The sequence below is a fragment of the Drosophila albomicans genome, chromosome 2R (genome assembly GCF_009650485.2).
Source record: "Drosophila albomicans strain 15112-1751.03 chromosome 2R, ASM965048v2, whole genome shotgun sequence".
In the NCBI taxonomy this organism is placed as follows: Eukaryota; Metazoa; Arthropoda; class Insecta; order Diptera; family Drosophilidae; genus Drosophila; species Drosophila albomicans.
The window spans coordinates 20,603,332-20,617,288 of NC_047631.2; the positions used below are offsets into that span (position 1 = coordinate 20,603,332).

The 13,957-nt window shown below is 42.1% G+C and overlaps 3 protein-coding genes across 6 annotated transcripts; 2 read left to right on the forward strand and 1 right to left on the reverse strand.

The window, feature by feature from the left end:
* The first annotated feature begins 67 nt into the window (after positions 1 to 67).
* LOC117574812 (transient receptor potential protein) lies at positions 68 to 5,210 on the forward strand. Its single transcript, XM_034258779.2, has 14 exons — positions 68 to 423; positions 496 to 739; positions 792 to 934; positions 991 to 1,192; positions 1,259 to 1,435; positions 1,536 to 1,770; positions 1,830 to 2,128; positions 2,187 to 2,554; positions 2,607 to 2,964; positions 3,129 to 3,348; positions 3,409 to 3,574; positions 3,631 to 3,791; positions 3,855 to 4,006; positions 4,069 to 5,210. The coding sequence occupies exons 1-14, from the start codon at positions 284 to 286 to the stop codon at positions 5,089 to 5,091; spliced, it is 3,888 nt and encodes a 1,295-aa protein (XP_034114670.1). The 5' UTR covers positions 68 to 283; the 3' UTR covers positions 5,092 to 5,210.
* Positions 5,211 to 5,553: 343 nt separating this feature from the next.
* On the forward strand, positions 5,554 to 6,978 carry LOC117574677 (cardio acceleratory peptide 2b). 3 transcript variants are annotated; one of them, XM_034258585.2, is made up of 3 exons: positions 5,554 to 5,712; positions 6,164 to 6,331; positions 6,395 to 6,978. In XM_034258585.2, exons 1-3 carry the CDS (start codon positions 5,634 to 5,636, stop codon positions 6,616 to 6,618), a joined length of 471 nt encoding a protein of 156 aa, XP_034114476.1. In that variant the 5' UTR covers positions 5,554 to 5,633; the 3' UTR covers positions 6,619 to 6,978. The 3 variants fall into 3 exon arrangements, with proteins under 3 accessions (XP_034114476.1, XP_034114475.1, XP_034114474.1); XM_034258584.2 differs by having other exon boundaries at positions 6,140 to 6,331; positions 6,398 to 6,973; XM_034258583.2 differs by having other exon boundaries at positions 6,140 to 6,331; positions 6,395 to 6,971.
* LOC117573585 (uncharacterized) lies at positions 6,974 to 12,245 on the reverse strand. Of its 2 annotated transcripts, XM_034256876.2 has the most exons (9): positions 12,088 to 12,245; positions 10,761 to 10,948; positions 10,497 to 10,705; positions 9,828 to 10,442; positions 9,599 to 9,756; positions 9,343 to 9,544; positions 8,023 to 9,149; positions 7,531 to 7,735; positions 6,974 to 7,469 (listed from the first exon to the last, which is right to left on the reverse strand). In XM_034256876.2, exons 1-9 carry the CDS (start codon positions 12,200 to 12,202, stop codon positions 7,136 to 7,138), a joined length of 3,153 nt encoding a protein of 1,050 aa, XP_034112767.1. In that variant the 5' UTR covers positions 12,203 to 12,245; the 3' UTR covers positions 6,974 to 7,135. The 2 variants fall into 2 exon arrangements, with proteins under 2 accessions (XP_034112767.1, XP_051863283.1); XM_052007323.1 differs by lacking the exons at positions 9,343 to 9,544; positions 9,828 to 10,442; positions 10,497 to 10,705; positions 10,761 to 10,948; positions 12,088 to 12,245 and having other exon boundaries at positions 9,599 to 9,672.
* Positions 12,246 to 13,957: the final 1,712 nt, after the last annotated feature.

Here is a 13,957-nt window from a genome sequence, read left to right on the forward strand (position 1 = left end):
TTGACCGACTTTTCGCCCAGACACTAATGTAATTAGCGGCATATACCATGTCGTACTGGCCATTTGCCCAGCAGTTCAACGTGGCTAATTGGAGACTAAACATCGTGCAACACCAAGGAATACAGTGAAAAACAAAAGCAAATTAAAGGATTAAGTGCATAGTCCTGTGCCAAATTTGGTGCAAGGATATTCGGTGCAGTGCAGTGATACATAAATGAAATGTGAACACATTCAAATTTACTATCGATTGCTTTGATTTAGTGCTGCCAACAAAAGCCTCACCATGACGGAAACAGATGCCGAGAAGGCGATTGGCTCTCGCCTCGATTATGATCTGATGATGGCCGAGGAGTATATGCTCAGTGATGTGGAGAAGAACTTCATCTTATCCTGCGAACGTGGTGATTTGCCGGGTGTGAAAAAGTCAGTATTGTTTTGGAACTGATGTCTTCAGGCAATGTCCTTGCAGTACAGTGTAATTCGTCTGCATTTTAGGATTCTTGAGGAATACAATGATACACCCTCCGACAAGTTCAACATCAACTGCACGGATCCCATGAATCGCTCAGCGCTCATTTCGGCCATTGAGAATGAGAACTTTGACTTGATGATCATATTGTTGGAGAACAATATCGAAGTGGGTGATGCTCTATTGCATGCCATATCTGAGGAGTATGTGGAAGCTGTAGAGGAGCTATTGCAATGGGAGGAAACACATCACAAGGAAGGCGAGCCATATGTGAGTTAAGCAAAAGTTTATAAGAACTTTCACTGACTAAATTTACGAACAGAGCTGGGAATCGGTGGATCGCTCGAAGTCCACATTCACTATTGACATAACGCCATTGATTCTGGCTGCACATCGCAACAATTATGAGATACTTAAGATCCTGTTGGACCGTGGTGCAACGCTGCCCATGCCGCACGATGTCAAGTAATTGCAAGCTGAAAGTATAACATAAAAATAGTTTAATTTCTATTTTATTCAAGGTGCGGTTGTGATGAGTGTGTGACATCGCAGACCACAGACTCACTGCGACATTCTCAGTCACGTATCAATGCCTATCGAGCTCTCTCAGCCAGTTCACTAATTGCTCTCAGTTCACGTGACCCAGTGCTGACCGCTTTTCAACTGTCTTGGGAACTGAAGCGTCTGCAGGCCATGGAGTCGGAGTTTCGTGCAGAATACACGGTTGGTCTGCGAACATAATTATTGAAGGAATTTGTTAAAGTAATCAATTTTGTTCGACTCGATTAGGAAATGCGACAAGCTGTGCAAGATTTTGTCACGTCACTTTTGGATCATGCACGCACCTCCATGGAGTTGGAGGTGATGCTTAACTTCAATCATGAGCCATCACATGAGATTTGGTGCCCCGGCCAGCGACAAACGTTGGAGCGTCTTAAACTAGCCATTCGCTACAAACAGAAGACGGTAAATTATTTTATCAATTTTATAAATAATAATATCTATATTTATAATTTTATATTCAACTTTTTAAATTCATTCTGTTTCACCTTCTTTCATACCGCAGTTTGTGGCACATCCAAATGTGCAACAACTTTTGGCTGCCATTTGGTACGAAGGCTTGCCTGGCTTTCGACGCAAACAATCCTCGCAGCAGCTCATGGATGTCATCAAACTAGGCTGCAGCTTTCCCATTTACAGTTTAAAGTACATTCTAGCTCCAGAGTCAGATGGTGCCAAGTTCATGCGCAAACCGTTCGTCAAGTTTATCACACACTCCTGTTCCTATATGTTCTTTCTAAGTGAGTCACAAATATCATAAGTAAATAAATCTTAACTAATAAGTATATTTCCTTATCAGTGTTATTGGGTGCTGCTTCGTTGCGTGTGGTGCAAATTACATTTGAATTGCTGGCTTTTCCTTGGATGTTGACCATGTTGGATGATTGGCGGAAACACGAACGCGGCTCACTACCAGGACCCATTGAGTTGGCCATAATTATGTACATATGCGCTTTAATATTTGAGGAACTCAAGTCTTTATACGCCGATGGTTTATTCGAGTACATCATGGATCTTTGGAACATTGTGGATTACATATCGAATATGTTCTATGTTACTTGGATACTCTGTCGAGCCACCGCTTGGGTTATAGTGCATGTAAATATAAGTCTTTGAGTTGTTAAGACTTTTATTTAATTTTTTTTTTTGCCTTTAGCGCGATCTGTGGTTCAGAGGAATCGATCCGTATTTTCCACGTGAGCATTGGCATCCCTTTGATCCCATGTTGCTATCGGAAGGTGCCTTTGCTGCCGGCATGGTCTTCTCCTACCTGAAGCTGGTGCACATCTTCTCAATCAATCCGCATTTGGGACCGCTGCAAGTTTCATTGGGTCGCATGATCATCGATATTATAAAGTTCTTCTTTATCTACACGTTGGTGTTATTTGCCTTTGGCTGCGGCTTGAATCAATTGCTCTGGTATTATGCAGAGTTGGAGAAGAACAAATGTTATCACTTGCATCCCGATGTGGCGGACTTTGATGACCAGGAAAAGGCCTGCACCATTTGGCGTCGTTTCTCCAAGTAAATTCGCTTTAATTCATCTCTATTATTATTAACTCTTCGTGTCTTTCAGTTTGTTTGAGACCTCGCAATCGCTATTTTGGGCCTCTTTTGGTCTGGTGGACTTAGTGTCCTTCGATTTGGCTGGCATCAAAAGCTTCACCCGCTTCTGGGCGTTGCTGATGTTCGGATCGTATTCCGTAATCAATATTATTGTGTTGCTCAACATGTTGATTGCCATGATGTCGAATTCGTATCAAATCATTTCGGAACGCGCCGACACCGAATGGAAATTCGCACGCTCACAGCTTTGGATGAGTTACTTTGAGGATGGTGGCACCATTCCGCCACCCTTCAATCTCTGCCCCAATATGAAAATGTTGCGCAAAACTCTTGGCCGCAAGCGACCATCTCGCACCAAGAGTTTCATGGTAGGTGTATTGAGAATGTAGCCCAACCCCCAAGAGTTGACAATGTCAAACAATCAAGAGCAAATCCTTTTTGTAAATCAGTTTCAATAAATCTCCTGTGGCTAGCTTTGCGTCAATGCTTATTCTCACAACCCCTCACTCCCCTCTTCTATCTCTCTCCGTAGCGCAAGTCAATGGAGAAGGCACAGACGCTGCATGACAAAGTGATGAAGCTGCTAGTGAGACGCTATGTTACCGCCGAGCAACGACGCCGTGACGATTACGGCATCACCGAGGATGATATCATTGAGGTGCGCCAGGACATCAGTTCCCTGCGTTTCGAACTGCTGGAGATTTTTACCAATAACAGCTGGGATGTGCCCGACATTGAGAAGAAGACTCATGGTAAGCAATATCTCCCAAAACAAACATGTTGCTAAGCCAATCAATGAACTCTCCTCACAGCCGCTGCCCGCACCACCAAGGGCAAGGTAATGGAACGTCGTATATTGAAGGACTTCCAGATCGGCTTTGTAGAGAATCTGAAGCAGGAAATGAATGAAAGCGAAAGTGGACGCGATATATTCTCATCACTGGCCAAGGTCATTGGCAGAAAGAAGACTCAAAAGGGGTAAGAGAAATACTTGTTAAACAAATCTATCTATAACTAATTATTTTATTTTGCAGTGACAAGGACTGGAATGCAATTGCCAGGAAGAACACATTCACTGCCGATCCGATTGGTTCGAAGCGTTCTTCAATGCAGCGTCACAGCCAGCGTAGCTTGAGGCGCAAGATCATCGAACAGGCGAACGAAGGTCTACAAATGGATCAGAACCAACTGATAGGTAAAGTTTGAAGTTCGATCATAAATGCATTCGATCATTAACATCTTTCTTTCTTAAACGTAGAATTCAATCCGAACTTGGGCGATGTAACGCGAGCTACCCGAGTTGCCTACGTCAAATTCATGCGCAAGAAGATGGCAGCCGATGAAGTCTCACTGGGCGACGACGAGGACAAACCCAAGGACGAAGAGCCGAAAAAGCCGGAAACTACTGGAGTAGGCCTTTCTATAACTCAACTCTATTCATCACTAATTCATTTACTTTATGATACTTACAGTCGAAAAAAGCAGCTACTGGTGCAGGTGGTGGAGCTTCTATGTTGGCAGCAGCTGCTATTCGCGCTTCTGTTAAGAACGTTGATGAGAAATCCGGCGAAGGTGGTAAAAAAGATGAAAAGAAACCCGGTGATGATAAGGAAAAAGATAAGGACAAAGATAAGGATAAGGATAAGAAAACTACAGATGATAAAAAACCAACTGATGCTAAGAAATCAACAGATGACAAAAAACCAACGGAGGCTAATAAACCGAATGGAAAGCCTCAACAACCACAGCAGCAGCAACAACAACAGCCTGGTGGCGGTGCTAAGCCAGCTGAACAAAAACCAATGCCGCCCGCCAATAAGCCACCAACTACTTCAGCAAATGGCGCTAAATCCAACGGTGAACAGAAACCCGGCGATGCTGGTAAGCCCAATGCACCTGCACCGCCCAGCAAGCCCACAGATGCTAAGCCTGCAGCGCCCAAGCCAAGCGAAACCGCTAAGCCAGAAGCAGCTGCTAAGAAGGAGGAGGCAGCCAAAAGCGAGGCGGCAAAGCCACCAGCAGCAGCTGGAGCAGCGGCCAAGAGTGCAGCACCCTCAGCACCCACCGATGCCAAGCCGGACACCACAACGAAAGCAACAGCCACCACAACGCCCAACGGCACCAAGGCGGCCAATGAAACTAAGAGTGGAGCGAGTCAGCCAGCCAAGCCGGATGATAAGAAGAATGGACAAGAGCAGAAGGCAAGCGATGATAAGAAAGAGAAGGACGGCAAGGACAGTGGCAATGGCAAGCCGGGCGAGACCAAGCCCAAGGAAGACGGCAGCAAGCCAGCCGATGGCAAGCAGCCAAGTGATGCCAAAAAAGATGACAAAAAGGATGACAAAAAAGATGAGGACAAGAAGCCAGGCGATGATAAGAAACCAGCTGCGGCACCACTCAAACCAGCCATCAAGGTGGGTCAAAGCAGTGCTGCGGCGGGTGGTGAAAGAGGAAAATCCACAGTCACGGGCCGCATGATCTCGGGCTGGCTGTAGATCCAGATCAGGCCAAAGATAATTTATGCATAGATTTTATAGTAGATCAACTGATGTAATTAAATGAATTTTGTGTGAACAATAAAAGCGAATGTTAAACAGACAGAAAATCTATTTACTAATTAGATTACAATAATAATAAGAAAAGGACACTGAATTTCCTACATATCGAGCATGAACTTCTTATTTTAACGGTAAAAATAGTCGTATTTAAACTCTTTATTCATTTAGCTTATCCATCGCAAATGAATTGATTTATTATTTGCATTGCATTTCCCTTTTAGCCATTTGTTGTCTTTGCCTTCGCCTTTGCAACAAGAGCCTGACTCCAGCAACATATTGCCACCCACAGGTAGTTGCTCGTTGCCAGCGGCAACAAGTGTTGCTTTGTTGCCAACATTTTTGGTGTTTTGGTGCATATAAAAGGACAAGACTCCTGGCAAGTATCAAGCATTACACCAACTTTCGTTCTGCAGTAAACAACAAGCAGCAGCTGGGAATTTAAATTTTACTTCCGTTTACTTTCAAATATTGTCAGAGACATGAAGTCGTTCTCGTGTGCTATTAATATTGCCTACACAATTCTTTTGTTGGTTTTACTCACAAAATTCGGTAACGCAGGTGAGTTTAAAAATACTGTTAAAGAAAAGCGAAATGATTTGTAAAGCTCAGCGATTTTACCCCGGGGCATTTAATCCCAAGTGATAAATCTCAGTACAGCTGAAATCACTACCTGGAGAATTGTAAACCATTTTCACAATTTATTTTCATTACCATGGCTAAGCAAAAATGTAACTTCAATTTGTTTAATTTATTTACCACTTGTGGCAAATGTAGCAGCGAGTGATGAGAAGTTTTTTTTGCACAATGGGAAGCTCTTGAATAAATAATTATATTGAAAATATAATTGCTTACTTAAATTGGGATATTTTAATTTAAATTTTATATTATAAATAAAGTAAGATAGTAATTTAAATTATTTCAAAGAAAATTTAAAATCACTTTTTCTTTTTTTTTACAATTTTACAAATTTTATTAAAAAATAAAGCCTTCTTTAAACCCTCCGGAACAGAACAAGACAACAACAAGATTCGACGTGGAGCCAACATGGGACTTTACACATTTCCTCGTGTAGGACGCAGCGATCCCAGCTTGGCCAGCAATCTGCACGATGCTGGCGAAGCATTAGCTTTCGAAAGCATCTATGGTCTAAACGAAGCCTCCTCTGAGGATTTCGATGGTATGAGCACTAAACAATTTTCTTTAGTTAGTTATAATACAAAAATGATTATTTTTAATATAGCAGACTATCAGAAACGTGGCGGTTTTGTGTCATTTCCTCACATGGGTCGCAACGAGGCCGAAATCAGAAAATTGGCGCATCTTCTGGCTTTGCAGCAGGCTCTGGACAAGCGCACCGGACCGAGTGCATCTTCTGGTTTGTGGTTTGGGCCACGACTAGGCAAACGTAGCGTTGATGCCAAGGATTATGCCGCTGCTGCCAAAAGTCAAAAGGAAATCTTTTAAATGATTAACACACTCGCACTCAAGAACTCTGTTAGGAACACGATCCGAGACCAACAAAGGAAACGCACTTGTATCTAATAACTTTTGCCTTTAAAGGAATTTTAATATTTTACTCGCATTATAATGATTTTAAGAGATCAACTTACAACAAAAAGAATATTTTAAAGGGAACATAATAATACTAATACATGGGCTGGTAAGGACTTTCATTGAGGTGCAGTGAAAGACTTTTAATACAAAAATGTAAATCTAATCTCTCCGGAACGCTTCAAAAATATGTAAATACTTCAATTGTTATACTATATTTATGACGCTGCTGCAAAAAGTTAAATAAAATGAAATACAAAACACGGTTCAACTGCAAAGCATTGCTACTTGGAATTTATTTCACAATGAATCTCAGTTATATTCTTGTACAATGAGAGTTAATAGCAAAAAGTATCTAAATATTGTGAAATGCTAATTCTAATGCTAATGAAGTCGAAAAAGATTATCGTGATATGCAGTTGATTGTAGATTAATCCTCCTGCGTCTTGAACTTGCGCAGTTCACTCTGAATGGCCTCAATCAGAGGCGCTGCTGATGCTGCCGACGACGCCTTTCGTTCACGTCCCGGCGTCGTGGCCGTCGAGCTGGCTAAGGCACCTCTTGAGATCTCCAAGATGGTGTCGTGTTGCTGAAAGTTTCCCGCACTCAACGGACGCACCAGCGGGGAATGCGAGCCGTGCATGCTGCTGCCCCAGGCGCTGTATGTTGGTGACGGCGGTTGCGTGGATTGCGCTGACTTCGGTGTCTTCTCCGGCTGTGCGGTGGCCGGGCGATCAGCTGTATTGTACGCCTTGGGAGGATAGCTGTAAGTAAATACATTTTATTTAGATACATTGTGATTTACTTTTGTTTAAAGTATCTCACCTGGGCAGTCCGGCGGAGGAGCCGCGATGCTCGCGCTTTGTGGTGCGTCGCTTGTTGGTAAAGTCACGCGAGGGCAATGGCATGGGTAGATCGTCCTGGCTGGCATACATCTGGATGGCGCCCTCGAGCAGACCCTCGTAATGGTTGCGTATGGCTGAGGCATCGTGCATGGGACTGGGGCTAAACTCAGCATAGCTCCGGGCCTCTGCGGAAGATTGTTGGAGGAAGTGAAGAGTTGACTTTTGGTAAATGTTTGTTTAGCTGGCAGCAAGTTGATTTTTGGTTCTATCTGGTTCTATCTAATTACAGTTTACATTTTACATTTTACAGTTTACAGTTGCAACTTTACAATGCTAGTTTATAGTTTACAGTTTACGGTTTTTGAGTTAGTTGTGTGCATGCAATCTCAAGGACTACCAGTTGCCAGTTAGTAACGTGATCGTTCCCCAATTTGAACATCATTATCATCATCATTATCATCACCCGCCTCACCCTGGTTGTCAGCGCTGCCCAAACGTTTCTTATGCCGCTCCCAGACAATGGGTCCCACAATGCCCGGATCGGGATTATCGCTGTGCGAAGCGGAACGCACATTCCGTATGGGAGGCGGCGCCTTGGGACTGGGAAAACTGGCTATCGTTGCTATGGTGCTCTCTCGACTGCCCAGCGATTTGTGCGACTTTAGCGAACGCGTCGAGCTCTGCGGCGCTGACGCCTGCGGTGCCACAGCATTTACGTTATCGTAGTAGGTGACGAAGACCGGGTCGAGTACACGATTCAACGGTTCCGGCAATGTGCTCTTGGGAAAGGCCCGCACCGATGCCATGGACAGAAATGAGCCCACGCTGGCGGTATCCGAACTCTTCTCCGATGGCTGTACACCGCGCGAACGCACAACTTCCTTGTTGATGGCCTGAGGTGATGCCACAATATCGTCCTCAGGGAACTCTTTGTCAGTGAATACTGTCTGCTGCTGCAGAAGCTTGTTGCGATGATAGTTATTGTGCGGATTGTAGGCCTCGTTGCGCTGGAAGTTTTCGTAGCTGCGACGACTGGTTGCCGGCGAATTGCCTTCCTCCGTTGAGGAGTTGCTCTGTGCTAGAGAGCCCTGAACTGGGCTAGTCTCTAGTGAACCGACGCGATTCTCATTTAGATAGCGACGCTTAGACTTGTGCCGCGACTTGTCGTTCTTCTTCTTAGACACCACAGAAGCATAGATAGTATCGTCGTGACCGCCCTCAGCACGATCGTACTGATGACGCCGTCGCTTATGACCATCAAAGAGCCTGGCTGCCTTGTCGTCGAGTATGCGCTGCACATCGGCACTGGGCGGATTGATGGGACAGTAAACCGAGGAATCCGATGTGTTGTCTGTGGATGAAATAGAATCACGACGAACTCGCACATTATGTGTGTGTGTCTCAGCCGGTGGAGCTGGGAAACTGATGCGTGGCTGCCGCTCATACGAGAAGTTCTGCACGCCCACGTCCCGAGACCGATTGGTGCTCTGATCAGCGCCATTGCCAGCGGAGCCACCAACAGCGCTGTCCAGTAAGGTGCCTCGTGAGCTGGGACGCATTGATTGACCCTCAGACAGCAACTCATTGCGTGAAGATGTTCTACAATATGAATATTGATTAATTTCTATTTTTTTACCCTCAACCTAAAAAGTACTATTTAAAATTCAATTAGTAACGAGCTTTAAAATTGTAAAAAACATAAAAAATAAATCTAAAAATTACAAATTCCCAATACTACAATGAAAAATCAACAAATGGAAACATTAAGTTCATAGGATCTTCAATGCCTCACCTATTGACCTCACTCAGCTCTTGTTGACGAGCACGCGTGCGTCCCAGCAGCAGAATTGCAACCAAGAGCAGCATAAGCAATAAGATGGCCAAGGAACTGATTACCACTAGAGCCACATTATTTTTCACAGAATTGAAGAAGCCAGCTTGACTGCTGCGTGGCACAGGCGCCAAGGCCGTTGCTGTCGGTTCCCTTATATATGCTGGTTATAGAAAAGTTTGTTAATTTATCTCTCTTAATCAAGACTTTAACTCACGTTCTGATTTCATATAGATGGCCTTCCCCAAAGTACCAACGGCCTCGGCTTCAGTAACCAGCTCCATATCCTTGGCAGCCGTGGTGGCCAAAACAGGACGTCCATTCACGAGCACCGTGTAGATGATTTCAGTCTGATTGGCCACGGGGCGTTCGTTGCTGTTGGCAGGTTTGACAGTTGATAAGTATTGAAAATATAACTTTCTATTTCTATAGTTTGTTAGTCTTACAATTTGAGGTTAACATAAGAGTATGCGTCGCTTGCATCGACTTCGTTATTAGCGGAGTTGTTCCACTTTTGCACATCAGACTCGCTGATTTGCGTGATGTTGTGTATGACAACTCGAACTCGTTCCTCCCTATAGATTGTTTGCTGTAGTTGTTCCCGTTCCCGTTTCTGTTCCCGTTCCTGTTGCTGTTGTTGACTTAACAACGCTTCACGCATTTCCTGCAACTTCTCCGACTTGCCATTCTGTTGTATAAGTTCCCAGGGGATAAGCGTAACATATGCGCTATAGTCTATGGACTCGCTGCTCGTGCCTGTTGTTGTCGTCGATGTTGTTGTCGTCGGCGGTGTGTTGGAGCTACTTAGCAACTCGCCCGACTCGTCCCAGTGACTCTCCCATTCAGGTCTGTCCCCTGCCTTCCAAACTGTTTTGATTTGGTGCTCACTATCCACATCCATATCCAGTATTTCGACATCGTCGCTTGGCCAAGAGGTCGTTGTTGCTGGGCGGGATGTGGAAGTAGTTGGCGTGGCTGGTTGGCGACGTTCTCGTGGCGTGTATACCGATACGCCCGCAATTTGCTGTGCCCCATTTATGCCCAGGTGGCGTGTTTGTTGTCTGCAATATTCAATTGGTTTAGCAGAGGAAACTTCACTTGGAAAAATATCTCACCTGGTGAATGCTAAACGATAGAGTCGTGCCAACTTCTCTTCGAGCATGGGATTATCCTTGGCGGTATAGAAACCAGACATGACTGTGAGAAGCCAATATCGCCGATCGGTTGAGGAGTAATTGAGAGGCGGCATTCCTGGCGCACCTAAATCCCAATTACCGCCACCATCGTCAGGCTGGCAGTCTAGACAAATTGGTATCTCGATTTCCTAAAAGATTTCAATCTTAGCAAACATTATTGTATATATTCCTAGCAACACTTACATTATTGCCATCTACATAAACGGTGGCAACGACAGTTTCGGTCTTAACTATCACATCCTTGCCCTTGCTAATGCCCGTATGCACCTTCTTCAAATAATCGGGAGGGCCATCACCCGAACCTGTCCAAAAGAAATCCTCCAAATGCACCTCATCTTTAACTTCCGGGTAATTATCATCCAAGTCATCATCTGCGAATTGCGTGTTAAGTCAAGTTATCGGTTATTTCTTCATTCTCAATTGTTTATTTGCAATTTTGTGGCTTGTTATTTTGGAGTTTCTTGAACCTTTATGATGTTACTATAGCAATTTCATTCGCAATGGGTGCAAGAAACTTTTTAGACAGTTCCGGACATTGTATGTTCAGGAATACACAATATTATTTGGGTTAACACAACAGTTAATAATGTTAACTAGCATTTATTACCCATTCGTTAACTTTTTGACTGTACAGATATATATTTTTAATAAGAATCCTACAGTATATATTACATTAGTAAAATAAATTGTAGAGTATCTGTAAATCAACTACTTCTAATGTATTATTTGCTAGTGTTCAATTTATCGACAAATCGTGAACACTGGTTACCTACCCAACGTAGTCAGCACTTGTAGCGATGGCTTGAAACCTATTCGTTTGCATTATGTTTATATTCCTTATTTTAATGTCGTATTTGGAGTTTGTTTGATCAATTGCAAGTGACTGCAACAGCTGCCAACAAATTATGCTAAGTGTTCCTTGCCGAACCCTTTCTCTCTTTCTCTTCTATTATATACATTTAACAACAGTGAATGCTTTAAAGTAGCCTCATCATAATGATGGTTTGGCCTCAATGATGATGACCGGGAACCAACAATTCTAACATTACTCAGCTAGACAACAATAATTTTATCGATTAGCACCCAAAAAAAAAAAAAAGAACTACATACACAAAATAAAAGTAACACCCGTGTCAAAGTTGACCAATTTGTGTGCGTGTTGGCGGGGCAATTAACTTGAACGCATAACATATTTGTGCACCTGTTTGGATTTGCCAGAACAGCAATTGTTTTCTTGCAATTACTCGTAAATGATGTATATTGATTGTCCCAAATTTTGATTTTGTTGGCCAAATTATCTGCTATTCGAGTAATGGCCAAGGCACTGACGCATAAATCCAAAGGTCAAATCACTTGTACTAACCAGAACACAAAAGACTGAGGGTCAGTTTACACAGTGACCACAACTAAAAATATTTTTGAACAATTCGAATGCAGCATGACTATTAGTATTCATCACTGAGTGTTTTCATTTCGAAACAGAATTTCACTGGCTTGTTGCTCAACTTACCGTGACTTAATTGTATCAATGGTTGTTCAACCAGTTCCCCTGCTCTTCCCAAACACTTGTGTAGAATGTCCAAAAACAGTAAAATTGACACAGCACTTAATAGTTTTGCTTTCATTTTTATTTTCAATTATTAACTTTGAATTTTCATTGATTGTAAACATTTAAAACGTTTTCACTGTTATCAAACGTAGCACATATATTGTTAAGCAATATTTTTTGTTGTATAATATTATTTTATATTATAATTCATTTTAGAATAATCAGCCCGAGTGACAATGTCGCTGCAGCGCGTTCTCGCATCGTTGAAAGTTGCCCGGGAACTGAGCGCTACATTCTAATCCAAACTTAGGGGCGTACTCAGGTTGTGGCCTGGTCTGCTCTAGTCTGGTGGTTGTTGTTACATGTACAGAATATATGTACATATGCCCTATTGATGTTGACGTTTGTTTGCTTACTCACGGCTCTCTGTTTGGGTCGCTTTGTGTCTGGTCAGTTACCTGTGGCAACAATCAAACAATCAAATTGCGCGCCAAGCAAGCTTGCATCTAATAAACAATACAATGTTTCCACTTCCAACGCTTTTTGTTGGCTTTTCACACACAAGCGCATACAAACTGCCGCTAGCTTGGGCTTTTGTTTTTCCCTCATTGTGTCGGGATTAGCTTTTTAGACCAACCATAAAAGTATGACGAGTTTTGAGCCCGTGTTTCCCCCAAGCTCGGTGCGCTAACATTTGAACTTTGCGGGCATTCATCAAAAAGCTCTTTGTGCTTGCAGGCAAACTCTGTTTGCTATGCCACTCAATGTTTAAATTATGATTTATACTTTGAAAATTAAGATCTAAAATTTTGAATATTTTAAAGTTCAAATTTGTATAAATTATATTTTCTTATTTATTTGTTTTACTGTTTTACTGTTTAAAACTGTGTCAAATTTTAAACTTTGTGTGTGGACTAAAAAGCTATTCGTTTCACATTCAAAGTCTGGTTGATGCCACACTCGAAGGTCAGTTACGAAGAGGTGCACAGCAACAAAGTTGCTAACTTGAAATCCGGATTTCAGCTTATTAAAAATCCCCGAATTATAGCAAGCCGTAACCTTGAAATAACTTCGGTTTAGCATAAGTCTAATAATATTTTTAATGCTGGACATTAATCAATCCGCATATAACTTAACAAATGAAATACATATTTTGCTTTGGGCTGTTCTCACTTAATTAAGGTTCCTTTATCTACATTCATAAATTTATATTATATTTTGACTTGAAGTTCATTTTAAATGAAGTATTTATAAAAAGTTGATAATTGTTACAGCGAATGTCGTAAAGTACATTCTTGCACAATTACAAACAACAATAAAATCTTTATTTAAATTAAAAAAAACTTGTAGTTCTGGTTGTCTCATTCATAAAAGTACCTGATGTTCTTTCCTACTATGTGTAGTCATTGCTAATAGTTGGTTTTTTTCATTAATCAGTAGCTGCATTTCATTTCGTGCAGATAGCTAATCTGTCATCTCCAATGCATTTAAATATTCATGCATCATAATTTACGTGACTAAAAATTAATTTAATATGTCAAGATTCCTAATTATGATAATTAACATGCAGAAAATTCGTTGGTTAGCATTTGAACAAACAAATTCGATAATGTCGTAAACATTTTTGGCATTCGATGATTGGCTAAAACAATTCTGCAAATAGAATTGGTGTTAAGCAAACATCAAGTTTTGTAATTCTTAAGAATTTTAAAGGTCAAACAAAATTACGCAACATTCAGAAACTTGTCTTTCCAGATGACCACATGATAATGAAACGCACCAACTTGATCTTGAGAAAACACCAAACAAAACTAATCTTATGGCCAAGGTT